This window comes from Enhydra lutris, unplaced genomic scaffold, assembly GCF_002288905.1.
Source record: "Enhydra lutris kenyoni isolate GAN:26980312 unplaced genomic scaffold, ASM228890v2 scaffoldscaffold5, whole genome shotgun sequence".
Classification (NCBI taxonomy): domain Eukaryota; kingdom Metazoa; phylum Chordata; class Mammalia; order Carnivora; family Mustelidae; genus Enhydra; species Enhydra lutris.
The window spans coordinates 53,454,420-53,472,403 of NW_019154089.1; the positions used below are offsets into that span (position 1 = coordinate 53,454,420).

General features: G+C 44.9%; 1 protein-coding gene across 2 annotated transcripts in view; it reads left to right on the forward strand.

Moving 5' to 3' along the window:
• The first annotated feature begins 15,086 nt into the window (after positions 1-15,086).
• The window catches only part of LOC111140851 (zinc finger RNA binding protein), an 87,425-nt gene continuing 84,527 nt past the window's right edge, over positions 15,087-17,984 (forward strand). For both annotated transcript variants that reach the window (XM_022493069.1, XM_022493070.1), the window contains exons 1-2: positions 15,087-15,167; positions 15,456-15,555. In XM_022493069.1, coding sequence (XP_022348777.1) covers positions 15,131-15,167; positions 15,456-15,555 — 137 coding nt within the window. In that variant the 5' untranslated portion in view covers positions 15,087-15,130. The remainder of the gene's footprint in view (positions 15,168-15,455; positions 15,556-17,984) is intronic.

Genomic DNA, 17,984 nt, shown 5'->3' on the forward strand with positions numbered 1-17,984 from the left:
GCCATGGGATGCCCAGACATTTGGTGAAATCTTATTCTGGGTAGGCTGTATGTTTTTGGATGAGATTAACATTTGAATTAGTAGACTGAGTAAAGCAGATGGCTCTCCTTCATGTAGATGGTCTTCATCAAATCAGCAATAGAACAAAATAGACTGGCCCCCTTTCAAGTAAAAAAGTACTCCTCTTGCTTGACTGCCTGAGCTGGCCCATTGGCCTATTTTCCAGACTTTGGACTCAAACTCGAACACTGACTCTTGAGCCTGTGGGCTTTTGACTCAAACTTACACCATCCAGTCTCCTGGTTTGAGGCCTTTGACCTTGGTCTGGAATTACACAGAAACTCTCCTGGCCCTCCAACTTGTCAATGTAGATCTCGAGACTTCTTATCCTCCATAACTGCATGAGCCATTTCCTTGCAATAAGCATCTAAATCACATATTGTCCATGTAGGATATACACATATGTCCCCTATTGGTCCTGCTTCTCTTGAAAACCTAATGCAGAAGCCTAAGGGGAGGGAATGGAACCTGAAGGATTTGTGGCACTTAAACGGTTAAAGACAAGGGGAAAGAGTATGCCAGCAAAGCAGAGTGGAAGAGTCTGGAATATGAATGTGTTATTGGGGTTCAGAGTGGAGATTGGGCAGACTGCAGCTAAGATTTGGTGGTTTTGAATTACGCAGAGTTTTGGAGGCCAGGGTTGAATAAGTACACTATCCTACAAGCAAACAAGAATCACTGCCTACACTTACCAAGATGGAAAGGCAGGTATTGAAGAAGTCTACTGTTGTACGCAAAACGGCTCAAAGCCACGGAATTTTCTGGACAGATTCCACTGTGGAATTCTGAAGGAACCCAAGATTCTCATTATCAACCTAGTGTCAGAAGTCTCACATGCATGTTAAGAAACACATTTGGAGGGCAGAGACGCCTGGTTGGTTCAGCTGGTAGGACATGCAATTTTTGATCTTGGGGAGTAAGTTCAAGCCCCATGTTGAGTGTAGCAATTACTTAAAAAATAAAATCTTAAGAAAAATAAAAAAGAAAGAAAGAGGTGCCTGGGTGGTTTAGTCAGTTAAGCATCTGACTCTTGATTTCAATTCTGGTGATGATCTTGGGGTCACAAGATCGAGCCCCGCACTGGGCTCCAAGCTTAGCATGGAGTCTGCTTGAGATTCTCTCCTCTGCCCCTCACCACTCCCCTCACTTGCATTCTCTCTGTCTCTTTCAATAAATAAATAAAATCTTTTTTAAAAAATAAAGAAAGAGGGACACCATGGTGGCTCAGTTGTTAAGCCTCTGCCTTCGGCTCCGGTCATGATCCCAGTGTCCTGGGATCGAGTCCCACATCAGGCTCCCGGCTCAGCGGGGAGTCTGCTTCTACCTCTCCCACTCCCCCTGCTTGTATTCCCTCTCTGGCTGTGTCTCCTCTCTCTGTCAAATAAATAAATAAAATCTTAAAAAAAAAAAAAAAAGAAAAAGAAAGAAAGAAAGAAAGAAAGACAGACATTTGGGAGCTCTCCAAAGGGAGGTACAAGGTAAATGAGGGCTAAACAGAATTGTGCCTCAACATGGTCACTCCCTCACACCCCAGCTCTGTGACACTCCCTCCTACTCTCCACCCCTTCTGGCTCTCTGGTTCTCAAACTTGGAATGCATCTGCATCTGTGTCTTCTTGACTTCTCATTCATTCTGCTTGCCAGTCCATAGTCTGCTTTGGGGCCTAGGTTTATCTGCCTGGCTTCCATGAGAGGCAACAGAGGCTACAGCAGTTGAGTACCTTAGGAGCCATATTGTCAACGTTTAAATCCTAGCTCTGTCTCTTCAGTCAATGGACTGCTTTATTCAGTCTACTAATTCAAATGTTATCCTCATCCCAAAACACCCTCCCCAGCATACCCACACTAAGGTTTGACCAAATGTTTGGGCACCTCAGGGCCCAGTCAAGTTGACACAGAGCATGATCTGATGCAAGTGCCTTAAACTTTCTGAGCCTCAATTTCCTCATCTGTAAAATGAGGAGCATGATGGCAATGTACACAACAGGGTTCTCAGGAGGACTGAAAAGGTGGTACATGTGAAGTGCTTAGAAGAGGTCTGGTGCAATAGTCATAGCTGTTTTTCATGAAAAACATAAGCAAAACATGTGGTCTCTGCTTCCACGGCTCTATTCCACTGCTGAGGAAATCGGTGGCCCTGAGTCTTAGCCTCTCTGATCTCGGAGCTGTGTGCTCCCCTCTCTCAGAGAGCTTCCCTGAGAATGTGGGGTTTCTGCACTTGCTAAGCTGGTTTCCTATCCTTTGCCCCTAGCTAACTGAGCCTCTTCACCAGGAGAAGAGACGCATGATATCAGTCCCTGCTCAGCTGTGGGCCTTGAGGCCTTTCCCCCCCAACCCCCCACACCTCCCAACAGGCTGAGCTGATCCTGACTAAGAATGGAGAGGTATTGGGAATACCAAAGTCACCATGGAAGGATCTAGAATCAGTCAGGCTGCCATAGGCCTAGTCCTAGTACCTGCTGTGCTTGCTTCTCAAAGCCCTCAGCCACAAACAGGTCCCCTCCAAACCTCTGAACTCTGCCTCTACCTCCCATTGCTGCTCTAGATAAGGAGTCCTCCCCTAGACAAGCCTGGCTTGTATGTGACACCCTGCCCTGCCCTGTCTGGCCCAAAAGGGCTTTCCTCTGTTTTCCTCTAAAGGCTTTATTGATTTTTTTCCTTTCACATTTAAATTTGCAAGCCATCTGAAATTGATCCTGCCTTTAGCTCAAATGTTCTGCAGAGAATTGAATTGAAAATGGCTGGCTTTCATTCATTAGACAATGGTTATCTATCCAGGCTATTCCAGAAGCTCCTGCTTCTTTACCTTCCAGAGCTGACTTTGTTCCTACTCAATTCCCAGCGTGATCCTCCAGCCTTCCTGCTAAGCATGTGAGCTTTCTATAGCCTCTTCTAAAGTCCCCTATGGATTTCATCAGCCAGAGTTGTTTTCCATTACTTGTAATCAAAGTAATTTCTAATACCCACAAAGAAATTTCTAATTTCTCATCCCACTCGTGCTCTCTCTCTACCTCTCTCAGATAAATAAATAAAATCTTTAAAAAAAAAAAGACAGTCATTGAACTACTATTCCCCTTTTTCAATAATGGAAAACTGGGGTGGGCACATCAATCAGTTATGGCCAACGAGATGGGAAAGAAAGCTGGCCATTAAAAAAAATCCTTTTTCCTCTGCCCCTTCCCCTGTCTTGTATAGTTGGAGCATTGGCAGCCATCTTGTGGCCAGGAGATAATATATGAGGAAGAAAAGCTAATTACCCTGATGATGGTGAAACCAAGGGTACCTAGGGATACTGAGCCATTTAAAAATTCTGGGACTTCCTGTTAAGTAAGCAATCAATGTCCTTATTGTTCATACTAACTAGTCAGCTTTCAATTATTCAAAGCTTAATATAATCTCATTAATACTGGAGACCACCAGACTTGTCCCCAGGCAAGCTGAATTGCCAAGGCCATTTAGTCAATGGAAGACCACACTACGTCTCTACGCCTACGGTACAGGTTCTTGGCAGAGGGATGTTCTCCTTCTTGGGGCGCAGAATGCCATACCTGCTAAGAGATCCAAATTTGGAATAAGATGCCCGGGTTCAAATCCTATCCTGACTTACAACACCAGAGACTAATTTTGCCTGGTTTTAGTTAAGACTCCAAGTAAAAAATTTTAATTATGGGAGCTGATGAATGTGTTAACACACTTTATCGTGGTAACCATTTCACAACATATACATGGGTCAAATCACCACATGGTACCCCCTCAACTTCCGTAATATATCAATTATATCTCAGTAAAACTGGGTGAAAAAAGAAAAGTTTTATGAAAATGACACAGAACCTGTACCTATGTCTTTTTTTCTCAATGATATCTTTGTGAGTACCATCTATGCTGCTGCATGTATCTGTCATTCATTCTCATTGCTGAATATTATCTCAGGAATAGACTAGAACTTATTTTACCTCTTTGTTGATGAATACTTGAACAGTATCCAATGTTCGATGATATGAATAGTTGCTCCTATGAATATTCTTGAACATATCTTTTAGTGAACATATACATACACATTTCTGTAGATACAGCCAGGAGAAGTATTGCTAGGCAGTAAACCTGGACTTGTGGAGCTTTAATAGATATTGCTCAAAGTTTCCCAAAGTGGTTGAAACAATTGGCCCTCCCATTGTAGTTAAGACAGACCCACTTGGGGCGTGTGGGGGGCTCAGTTGGTTAAGCATCGGCCTTTGGCTCCAGTCATGATCCCAGAGTCCCGGGATTGAGTCCTTCACCCAGTCCCGCATCAGGCTCCCACTCAGCCCAGAATCTGCTTTTCCCTCTGTCCCTCCCCTCCAACCCTTCAGCTCCCCCCTCCCCACTCTCTATGCAAAAATAAATAAAATCATAAAAAAAAAAAAAGCTCCACTTGTTCCACACTTGGATGTTTAGACATTTAAATGCATTCTTCCGACCCCACCTGACACAGAACATTGCCTGTGGGGCTTTGAGATGCAGCTACAAGAAACTAGGGAGGTAGTACTATGGCTACAGCTTGGCTTGGAGTCCTTTCTGAAAGTACAGGAGGCTGACCGCTACTTCAGGTCCCTGTTGGCAAGGGCAGGAGAAAGGTCTTGGCTGAGTGACAGCCAAGCCCAGAGGCTCCGAGGCTCTGAGGGTCTGACTGTGTCTTTGCAGGAGGATGACAACTCCAAGGCCTTCCAGGCAGAGAAAGGGTCTCTCGGTCTGACGCTCCTGGCCTCCAGCCTAGCTGGGTGGCAGCAGAAAGGCGGGGTGGACCACACAGGTGGAGTGTGGAGTGGGCAGAGGAAGGGGAGATGAGGGGGCAGTGAGACAGCTAGAAAGCAGATTTAAGGTAGGTGGGAGTCGGGGAGCCCGGGTACAAATGACTATGTTTCCAAGATGTATGCAAATCAGATGTACTTAAAACCAGATTTTTCATTTAAAAAATCAATTCATTATACAAGGAGAACTTCTCAGCCACCACAAAAGGGCAAATAAAGTCTCTTCCACCTCTTAGAAATTCTGGTCCTCCAGGCCCTTTCCCCAAAGCGAAGCAAGTCCTCTAGAATCAGCCTGATTATGCAAGCATAGAGCCAGAGAGGAAGGTGTAAGGAGCACAGTCTGGAAAGACCCAGCCTCTACTTCTCCTGGTTATTTCTGACATAAAGGAGAATAAGGGCACTTAATACAAGTTTATTTTGCAAAGTTGGGATTGTTATTATTCACTAGTAATAAATCTCTACGTTGAAATGAAACTGGCTTTGGAATAGAGGTCGGATATATCTGGATATGGCCCCGTGGTTAAGGAGTTCTGTGATCTTGGACAGGTCACTTACCTCTCTAGACCTATTTCCTTATGTCTACAGTGGAAGAATGGATTGGGTGGTATCTTATTTTACTGATTCTAAGATGTATGGTTTGTGGGTTGTTGCTGTTGTTTTTCACATTTTAATATCTCTGAACTTGGAATGCATATATAATAATTATAATAAATTTTTTCTTACAATTATTATTGGCAGAGTTATTTTCCTTGCTGCTTTTATAATCTATGGCAGATTAGGACCAATGAAATTTATTAAATGACATTTACTAAAATTTACTTCTAGCCTGGGAAACTTCTGGGCCCTAGGAGAGACCTGACTCGGAGATACCAAGTACCTAGGAGAACTGTCCATTATGAATTGGGTATTATCTTCTCTACCAAACTATAAAATGAAACACATCTAACACCATCCCAAAATAAAAGTGGTATTTATATGAGACCAGGCTGGAGCAAAATACACTATCACAACCAGGTGGCCCAGGATCCCCCTGTAACTTGCTCCTGTATTTTGCTCTCTCTTCCTCCAGTCATTGTTAGCTTCACCAGGAATCCCTATGATCACTGAATGAAAGAGGCAAATGCGGAAGAATCATTGATCAGTCTGTATGCTGTACCGCTTCCAGCTAGAATTGGAAGATTTTTGTCTTACTGCCCCACTCAGGGTAGCCCTGAAATATAGTGGTAAAGGAAAATCCTCCCAGAGGGCATTCCCAGAGGATTTAAGGTGTACGCCTTATTATCTACTTCATGTGTAAATAAAGATAGACTAAGCATAGATCTATATTTATTAATGAGCACTGGCTAGTAGCTTGGCCAGCTGAGCAGGGACTTGAGAAAGAACAAGCCTAGAAAATGATGACAGGAAGATCCAGGGGAGAGGTACCTGGATGGACCTTTCAGAATGGTCAGTGAATATGAAAATGTCCCTATCCCATGTGTGGTAGGCAGAATAATGGTCCCCTAATCTATATTCTCTTACACAGCCAAATAAATTTGCAAATGTGAGTATGTTAAGGATCTTGAGATGAGGAGATTATCCTGGATTTCCCAGGTGGGCCTAATATACCACAAGGGTCCTTAAAAGAGGAAGACAGGAGTGTCAGAGGCAGAGAGAGATTTGGAGATACTCTGCTGCTGGCTTTGAAGATGAAGGAAGGAACCATGAGCCAAGTAATGGGAGTAACCTCTAGAAGCTGGAAAAGGAAATAGATTCTCCTCTGGGGCCTTCTAAAGGTATGTATCCCTGTGACACTTTCATTTTAGCCCAGTGAGATTTCTGAACTGCAGAATTGTAAAATGATATGTCTGGTTGCAGGTCAAGAAGTTTATAGTATTTGCTATAGCAGTAATAGGAAACTAATAGGCCATGTAAATATCCACAACAGTGCGTTCCCAGCAGAAGCAGCACTCTACTAATCAGGTAGACTAGATGACCCATTTTTTGTAAGTCAGTTGGCCTCTTTCCCAAGTCACCCCAATGCTAGCTTGAAATGTATATGTAGTCACTTAATCCTCGCACCAAATTTATGACATTAGTCCTGTTATTATTTTCCCCATTTTATAGATGAGGAGAGCAGGCACAGGAGGTTGAGCAAATTGGCTAGTCATATAGTAAAGTCAGGATTTGAACACAGATCATCTGATTCTAGTGCTGTACTATCCAATATGGTAGTCATTAGCCGTATTTAGGTGTTTCAGTTAAACAACACTAAAATTCTAGTTTCTATCACCAATACACCCTTCAGTGTCACTCATTAATTTCATATCAATCTCTAAATGAGATCACAGGGGCACCTGGGTGGCTCAGTGGGCTCAGGTCACGATCTCAAGGTCCTGGGATCAAGCCCCGCATCGGGCTCTCTGCTCAGCAGGGACCCTGCTTCCCACTTTCTCTCTGCCTGCCTCTCTGCCTACTTGTGATCTCTGTCTGTCAAATAAATAAATAAAATCTTAAAAATAAATAAATAAATAAATAAATAAATAAATAAATAAATAAGATCACAGCATGGCTTAGCCTCTTCTCCAAGCCCCTAAATAGCTATTCTTCCTGGCTATTTTGAATTCTGCATGTTCTTTCAATTTCTTAGAATGTGTTACTAACACAAAGAAACCCTTACAGCACTGCTGTTGACACTTGGCAGCAGATAATCCATGCTGAAGTATCCAGGGAACTGGGAGGACTAAAACAGGTTGAACTTTTCATATGTGCCTAGTACTGTGCCAGGTGGTAGTTGGCGGAGTATAGAGGGAGATATCAAAAATACATATCAGGGGTGCCTGGGTGGCTCAGTGGGTTAAGGCCTCTGCCTTCGGCTCGGGTCATGATCCCAGGGTCCTGGGATTGAGCCCCACATGGGCTCTCTGCTCAGCGGGGAGCCTGCTTCCTCCTCTCTCTCTCTCTGCCTGCCTCTCTGCCTACTTGTGATCTCTGTCTGTCAAATAAATAAATAAAATCTAAAAAAAAAATACATATGATAAAACCATTGTCCTCAAGAGATGAAAAACAGAACTACTCTCATTCATCCCACAAATAGTTATCAAGTGCCTACTATGTTCTTGCCATTGTTCTAGGCATTGGGAATTTAACAGAGATAAAACAGACATGATTCCTGACTCTGTGGTGCTTACCACATTCTCTCCCAGGGGAAAGAAAGACGTTGAACAAGAAATGACAAGTTTGATGTATGTGAGGAAAATGCAAAGTATGGGATGCTTCAGAAAATAGAGAGTTGATAATATAAATACTCCAGGAATTTATGAATGAGATATTACCATGTGCTATAAGTAATAGGCCATGTTTTTACTTTAGCCAAGTGGAAATCTTCGTAAGGATTTCAGCAGGGGAGACGTGTTGGCCAGAGGTGTTTCAAGAAGGTGGTATTTCACAGAAGTTAGGCATTCTGGAGTCAGGTTGGTGTTAGATTTAAATCCTGCCTCTGACACTTACTAGCTTTGTGAACTCAGCTTTATCATCTCTAAATGGGATACACGTAATAGTCTCTACCTCAGATTTTTAAAAAGATTATATTTATTTGTGAGAGAGAGAGACAGCAAGCACAAACAGGGGAAGTGGCAGGCGGAGAGAGGAGCAGGCTCCCTGCTGAGCAGGGAGCCCAATGGGGGACTTGATCCCAGGAACCTGACGTCATGACCTGAGCCAAAGGCAGACACTTAACCGACAGAGATACCCAGGCAATCCTCTACCTCAGATTTTTTTAAAAGAATGAATTATTGTAATGTACATAGTTGTTCTTACTATTATTAGTACCACTTTTTCAATCTTAGGTCCTTTGATACTTATGTGGAGAATGGGATTGAGAGGATTAGATCCTTAGAAAGACCAATTAGTAGGCTGTTGAATGGCCTTGGCAAGAGACAAATTAGGGCAGTGGCTGTGCAGAGAAAGAGAACTTGAGGTATTTAGAAAGTTTTTTTTTAGGTGTATACCGGAAATTGCTCTCAGGAGAACTGAAAATAGTCAGTGCAAAATTTTGTATTAGTCAGAGTTCTCCAGAAAAACAGAACCAATATACAGTGATATCTATAAGAGGATATTTATTATATGAATTGGTTCACACTGTTATGGAGGCCAAGAAGTCTTGCAATCATCTATCTGCAAGCTACAGAACCAGGAAAGCTGGGAATGAAATTTAATCTAAGTCTGAAGGCCTGAGAATCAGAACCAATAGTATAAATCCCTGTTGGAGCTGAAAGGCCCAAGAACAAGAAGCTCTAAGTCCCAGGGCAAGAGAAGATGAATGTCTCAGTTCAAGCTGAGGGAACAAATTCCCCAGACCTCTGCCCTTTTGTTCTGCTCAGGAGCTTGACAGATTGGATGATGCCCAGTCATAGAAATGAGGGCATCTTAATTCAGTCTAGTGATTCAAACCCTAATCTCTTCCAAACACACCCTCACAGACACACCCAGAGATGATGCTTTACAGCTACCCTTGGCTAAGTCAGGTTGACACATAAAATTAGCCATCACAAGTGTTCATAGTAGTGTTATTCTTCCTAGCAAATAGTGGAAACAACCAAAATGTCCACCAACTTATGAATGATAAAAAGATGGGATATGTCCAAACTATGGAATATTATTCAGTCATAAAAAGGAATGAGGTAGCAATACATGCTATAACATAACGGAAACTTGAAAACATTAGACTTAGTGAAAGGAGCCAGACACAAAAAGCTATATGTTATATAATTCCATTTATATTGGGTGTCCAGTACAGATAAATCCATAAAGACAGAAAAGAGGTTAGTGGTGGCCAGGGACTTGGAGGAACAGGGCCTGAGGAATGATTGCTAATGGTTTCAGGATTTGTTAATGGGGTCATGATTGCATTGAGCATTTGCTATGTGCCAAGCGATGTGGAACTTTTCATGTATTAATTCATTCAATGTCCATAGCAACCATATGAACAAGGTGTTATTAGTTCCTGAAGAGACTGAGTCTCAGAGAGGTTATATAACTTGTCCTTGGTCTACACAACTAGTATGTGGTACAGATAGGACTTGAATTCACAAAAACTACCCCTAGAAGAAACCACTGTATCACAAACTCTGTTTGTTTGTTTGTTTGTTTTAAAAGATTTTATTTAGAGAGAGAGAGAGAGAGATACCACAATTACGCAGAGAGGCAGGCAGGGGGCGGGGGGGGGGAGCAGTCTCCCCACTGAGCAGAGAGCCCAATATGGGGCTCGATCCCAGGACCTTGAGATCACGACCTGAGCCAAAGGCAGAGGCTTAATCCACTGAGCCACCCAGGCGCCCCACAAACTCTCTTAACAGAGATGAAATACATCATCTTTCCACTAAACCCCCATTTGCACCAGTCAGTGTCACTGTGTTTATCAAGGATGCATTTTACCTCTGTGGATTCCTCTAGTGTCTGACCTTGGACCATGGTTCTGTTTGCTCCTCAGTTCTTTAAGAGTCCTTCATGTCTCTATCCATTTATCCACTACCCACCATCCATTGGCCAAAAACTCAAGAAAGAACTTAATTGGATTCTGAAGAATATCCTTACTACAGCACATTTCCAAGACTACACAGTTATTCCTCCAAGGGAAGGGAGGAGAGTAGAGGGAAGGGACAAAAGGAGAAAGGAGTGAGGGGAGGGGAGGGAAGAATTTAGAGGGGAATGCTTCCTGGTCTTTCACATCCCCACCCCCTGGAGTACCTCCTTCAGTTAAGGTTCTCTTGATTAAAATCAGAACTTTTCCAGGGCTCCTGGGAGGCTTAGTTGGTTAAACGTCTGCCTTTGACTCGGGTGATGATCCCAGGGTCCTGGGATGAAGCCCCACATCAGGCTCCCTGCTCAGTGGGGAGCCTGCTTCTGCTGCCCCTCCTGCTTGTTCTCTCTCTCTCCCTGCCAAATAAATAAAATCTTTTTAAAAAATAATAAAATCAGAACTTTCCCTTTGAATCATGAACATTGTCCTACCCATTTGGCCCTTAAAATTCAGTCTGACAGCTAGGTCAGCTCCCTAGCCTGACTCTGTTGTCCTCCACGTGCTGTCCACTCCTAGCACCATCTGCCTATGTTGGTAAAGTCCCGGAATGCCTGGAATCTCAGCCTGTCCAAGTCATGCCCAGAGCTAGAGCCTCATTTCCTGTTCTTTCTTTGTTAGCCCCAAATGCAATGGCTGTAACTAACTTGGGAGACCATCATAGGTTCCAAGTGAGTTTCCTGGCCTTCTTGCTCCCTCCCTTGGTTCTGGGGGAAACAATGACGCAGACGCAGCCTGCCCCTTGCCTCCCCTTGCATGCCTCATGCATGATCCTCTGTGCCCCTACTCCTTTCCCCCATCCCATCATGGGCTTGAGCTTACCCTTCCCCTACATCCCATCTTTTGGCTTCTTCTCTGGGTGACAGGAATGGGTGATGGTTAGAATAACCAACCAACATTCATAGTACTTGCAATGAACCCCACATTGACCTAGGACCTTTACCTCTAGGAAGTTGTTAAAGCCCTATCACTTAGTGAGAGCTGAGATTTGAAGTCATATGGGTCTAGCTTCAGAGACCAATGCCTCATTCCCCATGCCATACTCTCTTGGCATACAGAGTAGCTCATAATACTATCCTTTCTGACAGGTTTGCATTTTAACAAGGCCTTTTAGGATACCAGGTCTCAACTCAAAGGTGTGACTAAACGTGACTAGATGTATTTGGGGTGAGTTTAGGGACAGGCCTTCTCAGACTAGCTAGCTCCACCTTGTGGTTAATGGGTCTGCTGATTAACGTTTTCTCATTTGCCTTCAGATGCTAATTGAAGTTCTTAATGATGACCCTGAGGCATTACAGGTTCCTGAAACTGCCTTCTGAATCATCAAAGATTAAGCTGTGCACTACCTGGTTCATTTATTCAATCAGTACTTACTGGGTGCCTATCACCAGGTACCCAATACTGGCACCCTGCCTTCATCGAGCTGTAGTTTGATGGCAGGAATAATGCTAAGCAAACAATGGCACAGTAAGTGTGAGATTGCAGCTGTCACAAAGGCAACTTAAGGAGGGATGCCTGAGGCTCTGAGAGCATAATCAGGGTCTGATGGACCAGGGGGTCAGAAAAGGCTGAGGAAGAATTGATGGAGTGGAGATCTTGAAGCATGAGGGTTAACTAGGTGAAGAGAAGAAGGAAGAACCATCTAGTCAGACAGAACATGCAAAGCCCTGTGATGGGAGGGAGCATGGTAAAGAGGAGGCCAAGGTAGCTGGAATGAAGAGAAGGAGGAGGAAGATGCTGGAAAAGGCTGGTATGCCTGACTACAAGGACTCTACAAGCCATGTGAAAATTTTGCTTGGTCCTAAGAGTGAGAGGAAGCACACAAGGATTTGATCAGATTTGCATTTTGAACCCATCACTCTAGCTGAAGTGTGGAGAATGACAACTAAGTGTAATTTTTTGTATTCTAGTGCCAACCACTTCTGGACATGAAGGATGACGGATGTTGTGATTGGCTTCCTCCAGTCAAGTCTCCCACCTGTTTTTGGTCTAGAGGATTACATATGACCATGTTGACTAGACTGGGGACACTCTGGGACATAAAGCCTCCCAGGGCAAAGCCACCTACTTTTTGGTTTTAGGTGACTGACTTGCATAGTACATTCACTTACTAGAAGGTAGATTTTGAAAGGATTCACAATCATCCCGCCTAGTTCTTTTTACATAAATACTCTGTGCTTGACATTGTTTTATAGAAGTGCTACCTCATTTAACCCCCACCACAGTCCTGTGAGGGAGATGTTATTATTATTCCTGTCATACAGGTTGAGAAAGATTAAATAATGTGTTCAGGCCGTACTGCTACTAAATACGGAGGAAAAGGACCCAAGGCTTCTTAATTCCAAGCCCATCCCAAAACTCTTTCCTTGAATAAATCCATGCTAAGGGTAAGTTCAGCCCTTCCTACAGATTCTCTCTTTGAAGAGTACACTGTTGTAAACGATTTTCACCACTGCCACACTTATTCTGAACTCTAGGAACAGTTACCAAAGAGGCACGCCTTCCTCTTCCTAGTTAGCTGCTTGCTCACTGGGGTGTGCCAGCAGCCTTCTTCCATCCTCTAAAGGCCTGCCAAGCAGCCAAGCATAAAATTGGCCTAAAAATAATCTTCTTAGGCAGGTGATTAACACCTGTCTTTTCTCCTCCAGTTTTATTGAAGTAGCCTAGTAACTAATAGTACAAGTTTATCAAAGCAGTTACAGTCAGTGCCTTAAAAGCTTTATTGCTCCATGAAGCTCAAGACCTTTAAATGGGGTTCTAATATCCTATGTGTAGGAGACACTTTTTCCTAGCATCACTCTTGGACTGCAAATAACTTTTGCCTAGAGAAACATCAGTATTGTCAAAAACAATGACATTGATTTTTTTCCCCCAATGTTCTACAGTTTCTCTTTTTTGAAATGAGTAAGAGGATAAATCAGACAGGTTCTTAGAACTCATACCTTTGTAGGAGGTGTGGGGGAGTCAGGTTGGCACAAGTAAGAATTGAAGTATTGTTTCTGCTATGGCATAAAAAGGTGGGATAAAGCCCTAAACCTCATGAGTGAGTTCTGATTCACCCTTTGCATTTCTTTTTAATGCTCATGTTAAGCATCGAGGAGGGGCACCTGGCTGGCTCAGTTGGAGGAGCACGTGACTCTTGGTCTCCGGGTCATGAGTTCAAGTCCCACACTGGATGTAGAGATTACTTAAACAAACATCTTAAAAAATGGTTAGATTATTTTTAAAGAATAATTAAGTGAATAAATAAACACTGAGGAGAAGCCAGTAGCAGAGGATCTGGGACATGGAGAAGATGAGGAAGAGGTGAAATGGAGCATTTACACATTGTTCAGAGGCAGGAAGTAAGGGGGAAGGAAATAGTCCATCAGAAGACGGACTGTAAGAAGAAAGAGTGGGTGGAAATGAATGGGGAAAGTAAAGAGAAAACAGAGAGAAAGCAGAGGGAAGAAAGAAATGCTTGCATGAGGGAGAGTAGTATTCTGTCCTCACCGGGAAAGATTTGGCATCCTTACCAGGGACCTTTCTGAAGATCCTGCCTCTTTATCGCTCAGCTCCAACCTCACTAACTTCCTTGCTGCTCCTGCGCACTCCGGCTTTAGGGCCCTCCATTTGCTGTCCTTCTTCCAGGTGTCTACCAGGCTCTTTCCTCCCTTCCTTCAAGGCTCTGCTCAGGAGACTGTTCTGTCCACACTCTACAAAAAACACCTCTCTCCTATCTTTGCCTGGCTTTATTCCTAAAGCTGCAGTCACTGTCCGCTATACTATTTGGTCCTTGTCTGACACCCTCCTCCTTTCTCCCCAGAAAGTAAATTCCATGTGGGCAAGGGATTTCCTTTTCTCCCCACCATACATCTCCCCGACATAGCCTGACACTTCGTTGGGGTGGGGGTGGGAGGGTTGAAGGTGGGGGAAGAGGGTGTTCTGGAGGGATGTTTGGAGTTGTGCTTCCAGTCCAACAGACTAGCATTCTTTTCCTCTCCTCCCCCATCCTTCCCTCCCCAATTTTGAGGCTGGGAACAAGAAGAAGAATGAGCGAATAAGGAAGTATCCAAATTCATCTAGCTCAAATTCCTTTTTTTTTTTTTAAAGATTTTTAAAAATTTCTTTGAGAGAGTGACAGAGAGCGCACAGATGGGGGAGGAAAGGGAGAAGCAGGCTGCCTGCTGAGCAAGGGAGCCCCACGAAGTGGGGCTTGATCCCAGGATCCTGGGATCATAACCTCAGCCAAGGCAGACGCTTAACCCACTGAGCCACCCAGGTGCCCCTCCAGTTCAAATTCTCACGAAGAGTGCACAATCGAGAAGGACTGAAACAGAGCATTGCACACGAAAAAGTGAAAGGATGAAAAGTAAGAAGAGAAGGCTAACAGACGTCACTCTGTGTGGTCACTCTCCCTGATCCCCCCACGGCAGGACGAGGCGCTCCTCGCACTCTCCTGTATCGCCTTTGTTGCGGCTCCCTTCCCCGGTCACCTCCCGGTTGAGAGCTAGCTGCCAGACCGCCTTCTCCCGCCGGTTCCCCCAGGCCCGCCTCGGCCCGAGGCCCGGCACGCGCCCGCCCGAGCCGCGAAGGCGGCCGGGACTACAGCTCCCAGGGTGCCGAGCGCGGGGGGCGCCTGCGCAGTGCGGCGGGAGGTGGCGGTCTGTTCTCCGCTGAGGAGGAGCGGGGCAGAGGAGGGAGGCAGTGGGTGAGAGTTCAGAGTTCAGCAGCAGCAGCCCGAGCCCATGATTCCCATATGCCCTGTAGTTTCTTTCACCTATGGTGAGTATAATGTACCCCACCGAGGTCCTTGCCCGGCCCCTTACCCGACCCGGGGCCGCGGGGAGACGCGGGGGTTGGGGCTGGCTCCGGGGAGGAGGCGGCGGCCGCCACCGGGGCGTGCGAGTGAGTGAGGGAGTGCGAGGCGGGAGGGGGAGGCGGCCGCGGCCCCGGCCGGGCGAGGGCGGCTTCTCACAGCGCCTCTCTCTCTCCCTTTCCCCCCCCTCGGCGTTTCTGCCCCAACGCACCTCTCCTCCCGCCATGGGACCCGACTCTCCGTGCCCGCCGCAGTGCCCAGCCGGCTGGGGGAAGATGCCAAAATGGCGACCGGCAACTACTTTGGATTCACCCACAGCGGGGCGGCGGCGGCGGCGGCTGCGGCCCAGTATAGGTAACGGCTCCCCGCCCTCTCCCTTCTTTCCCCCTACTCGCTCTTCCGCCCGGATCCCGTCGACACGACGCCCCCGCGCCGGCCCCCGCCCGGCGGCCCCGAGCCCCGGCCCGAGGCTGGCCGGGCCCGGCGGCCTCTCCCGCCCCGCCCGCCCCGGCCCCGCGGCGGGGAGCGGCCCCCGGGGGGAGGGCGGGAGCGAGGGACGGTCGAGGTGTTGAGACGTGGAGGGCCGCCGGGGCTTTCCGCGGCCCCGTAGCTAAAATGGCCTCCCGCGGCCTTGGAGCCACGCCGCCACCTCCGCCCGGCCGGCTGAGGGAGGGAGCGAGGCCGAGGCTCGGATCTCCCCCCAGCCCCCGCCCCGCCTGTCCAGTTCCCACCTCTAATCCCTCTCCCACTTGGGGAACGGAGAGGGTGGGCGAAGGGGAGTGCTGAGTTGCGCTGCCCACCGGCCTCTTCCGCGACGCCTCCCGTGCGCCAGTCTTCGCCCGGTGCTGCCCAGAGCCCAGATAACGTGTCGTTTTCTCGGGTACCTTCTCCTTCGGCTCCTCCTGTCCCTCCGCTCGAAGCGTGCAAACAAACTGCGGGTGTCACTACATTGATTGGGTTCCTTTAGTTTTTTTCCTCCGGGGAGAGATGTAAACATACCAACCACCTGTGAATTTGTAGTTGGTGGACTGGAAAAGATGTGCGAAGTTTCTCATACTGGTAAATGAATCCCTGGCCTTGTTCTAACTATTGAGTTTTGGCTGGTGGGGGGGGGGCGGTAATAATTCCCCTTGGCGGGTCTTTCTCCCAGGCCTGGAGGAGGGGGGGGGCGGGGGGGGGGGGGAGGTGCAAGTGACATTATATTGACTTACTCTGATGCATCCTATGAAATCTCTACATTAAGGGAAGCTCTAATTTCTGAAGTGTGTGTAATTCATTATACATCTTACCAAATGAGAAAAACACGCTAGATTGTGTGTGTGTGTGTGTGTGTGTGTGTGTGGTCCTTGTTGCTTTTGAGTCAGTCTGAGACATTTTCTTTAGATTCAGACCATAAACCTACAGGGTTCCTAAGTGACAAGCTTTTTATAGAGAGAGATTATATTAGATAACTGTGTGTTAACTATTTGGTTAAACCCAGGTAATTTTTTCATCTCATTAACTTTACGTGTTGGGTTGTGTAATGGAAAAGGTATCACTGGGAATCAGAAGACCTGGCTTCTGTGTCTTTTTTGCTCTTGAATTTATGACGTTGGGGACATACTTATTTGGGCTTTCATTTTCCTTATCTGTAAAATGAGATACTGGGCTATCTTCTTGGGTAAAAGCCTGTAATTCTGAGAAAGTTGCCGTATTTCATGGAATTCTAAGATGCCATTTATTTGTAAAGGGTGATGTTATTTTATGTATCATTAAAAAAAATTGCTGCTAATTAAAATATGATACAATGGTTACAACCCCATTGATTCTAAGAGCTGTTAAAATGTGTAAATGCATTATATTTACAAAATTGGTATTTTTATAATTGTTTTGAGTGTCTTGAATGCATGTGGCATTTTTTTACAAATCTGTTCTATCTTGAGACATATTCCAGAAAAAGGACTGAGATGACAAATTATTGGGGCAAAGTCTTGGGACTTTTTAGATATTAAATTCTTTGCTTATAAGTTGTGATAATTAAACTAACAAAGTGTCAGCTACTTTGATAAACACCTTTTAGACCAATAATTTTTGTGGGGAGAGAAAAAAATCAAACCATTTTCTTTTTCTGGGAAACAAGATAGCTAAACAGCATCTGTGCTATAAATCCTATGCTACCAAGTACTATGTGTTCTAGACAAAGCTGTATTTAACCATTAAAAATGTGACTTGTTTCACACAGTATTTTTTGTTGTTACTATGGGCAGAGTGATAGATTTTAGGATTATTTACTTAGTAAAAATATAGTGGGTTCTTTGGCAGTTTTGAAGTATTTTTTCTATTGCAAACCTACAGACAGAAATGGAGGATATGGCAACTTAAAGATACTTTTTTTTTTTTTTTTTTTTTAATAAAATAGTTGGTTGTATGTAATTTATCCTGGTATAGAAGATTAGTACAGAATTTCTGTATCTGATTTTTTTCTTTGGCTTTGAATCTCAAGTTTCAGTAAACTGTAACAACAGTCCAAATTACTAAATTGTTTGTTATGTGTATGTCTAATGAGGAAAGACTAGTCTTTGGGCTATACTTATTTATGCATACATATGTCAGCAAAACTAATTGTTAATATGCTGTGGTTCTCTTATACAGATAAGGTACATGAAAAGTTGTTTGCTTTTAATGGGAAGAAACCAGGCCCAATAATGCTAATACTTTGGCTCAAGGAAGATAAGTAGCCATAATAAAAGGATATACAAAGAATGCAGTGATGATGCTTATTTTTTTTCTGCCTAGAAATCGTT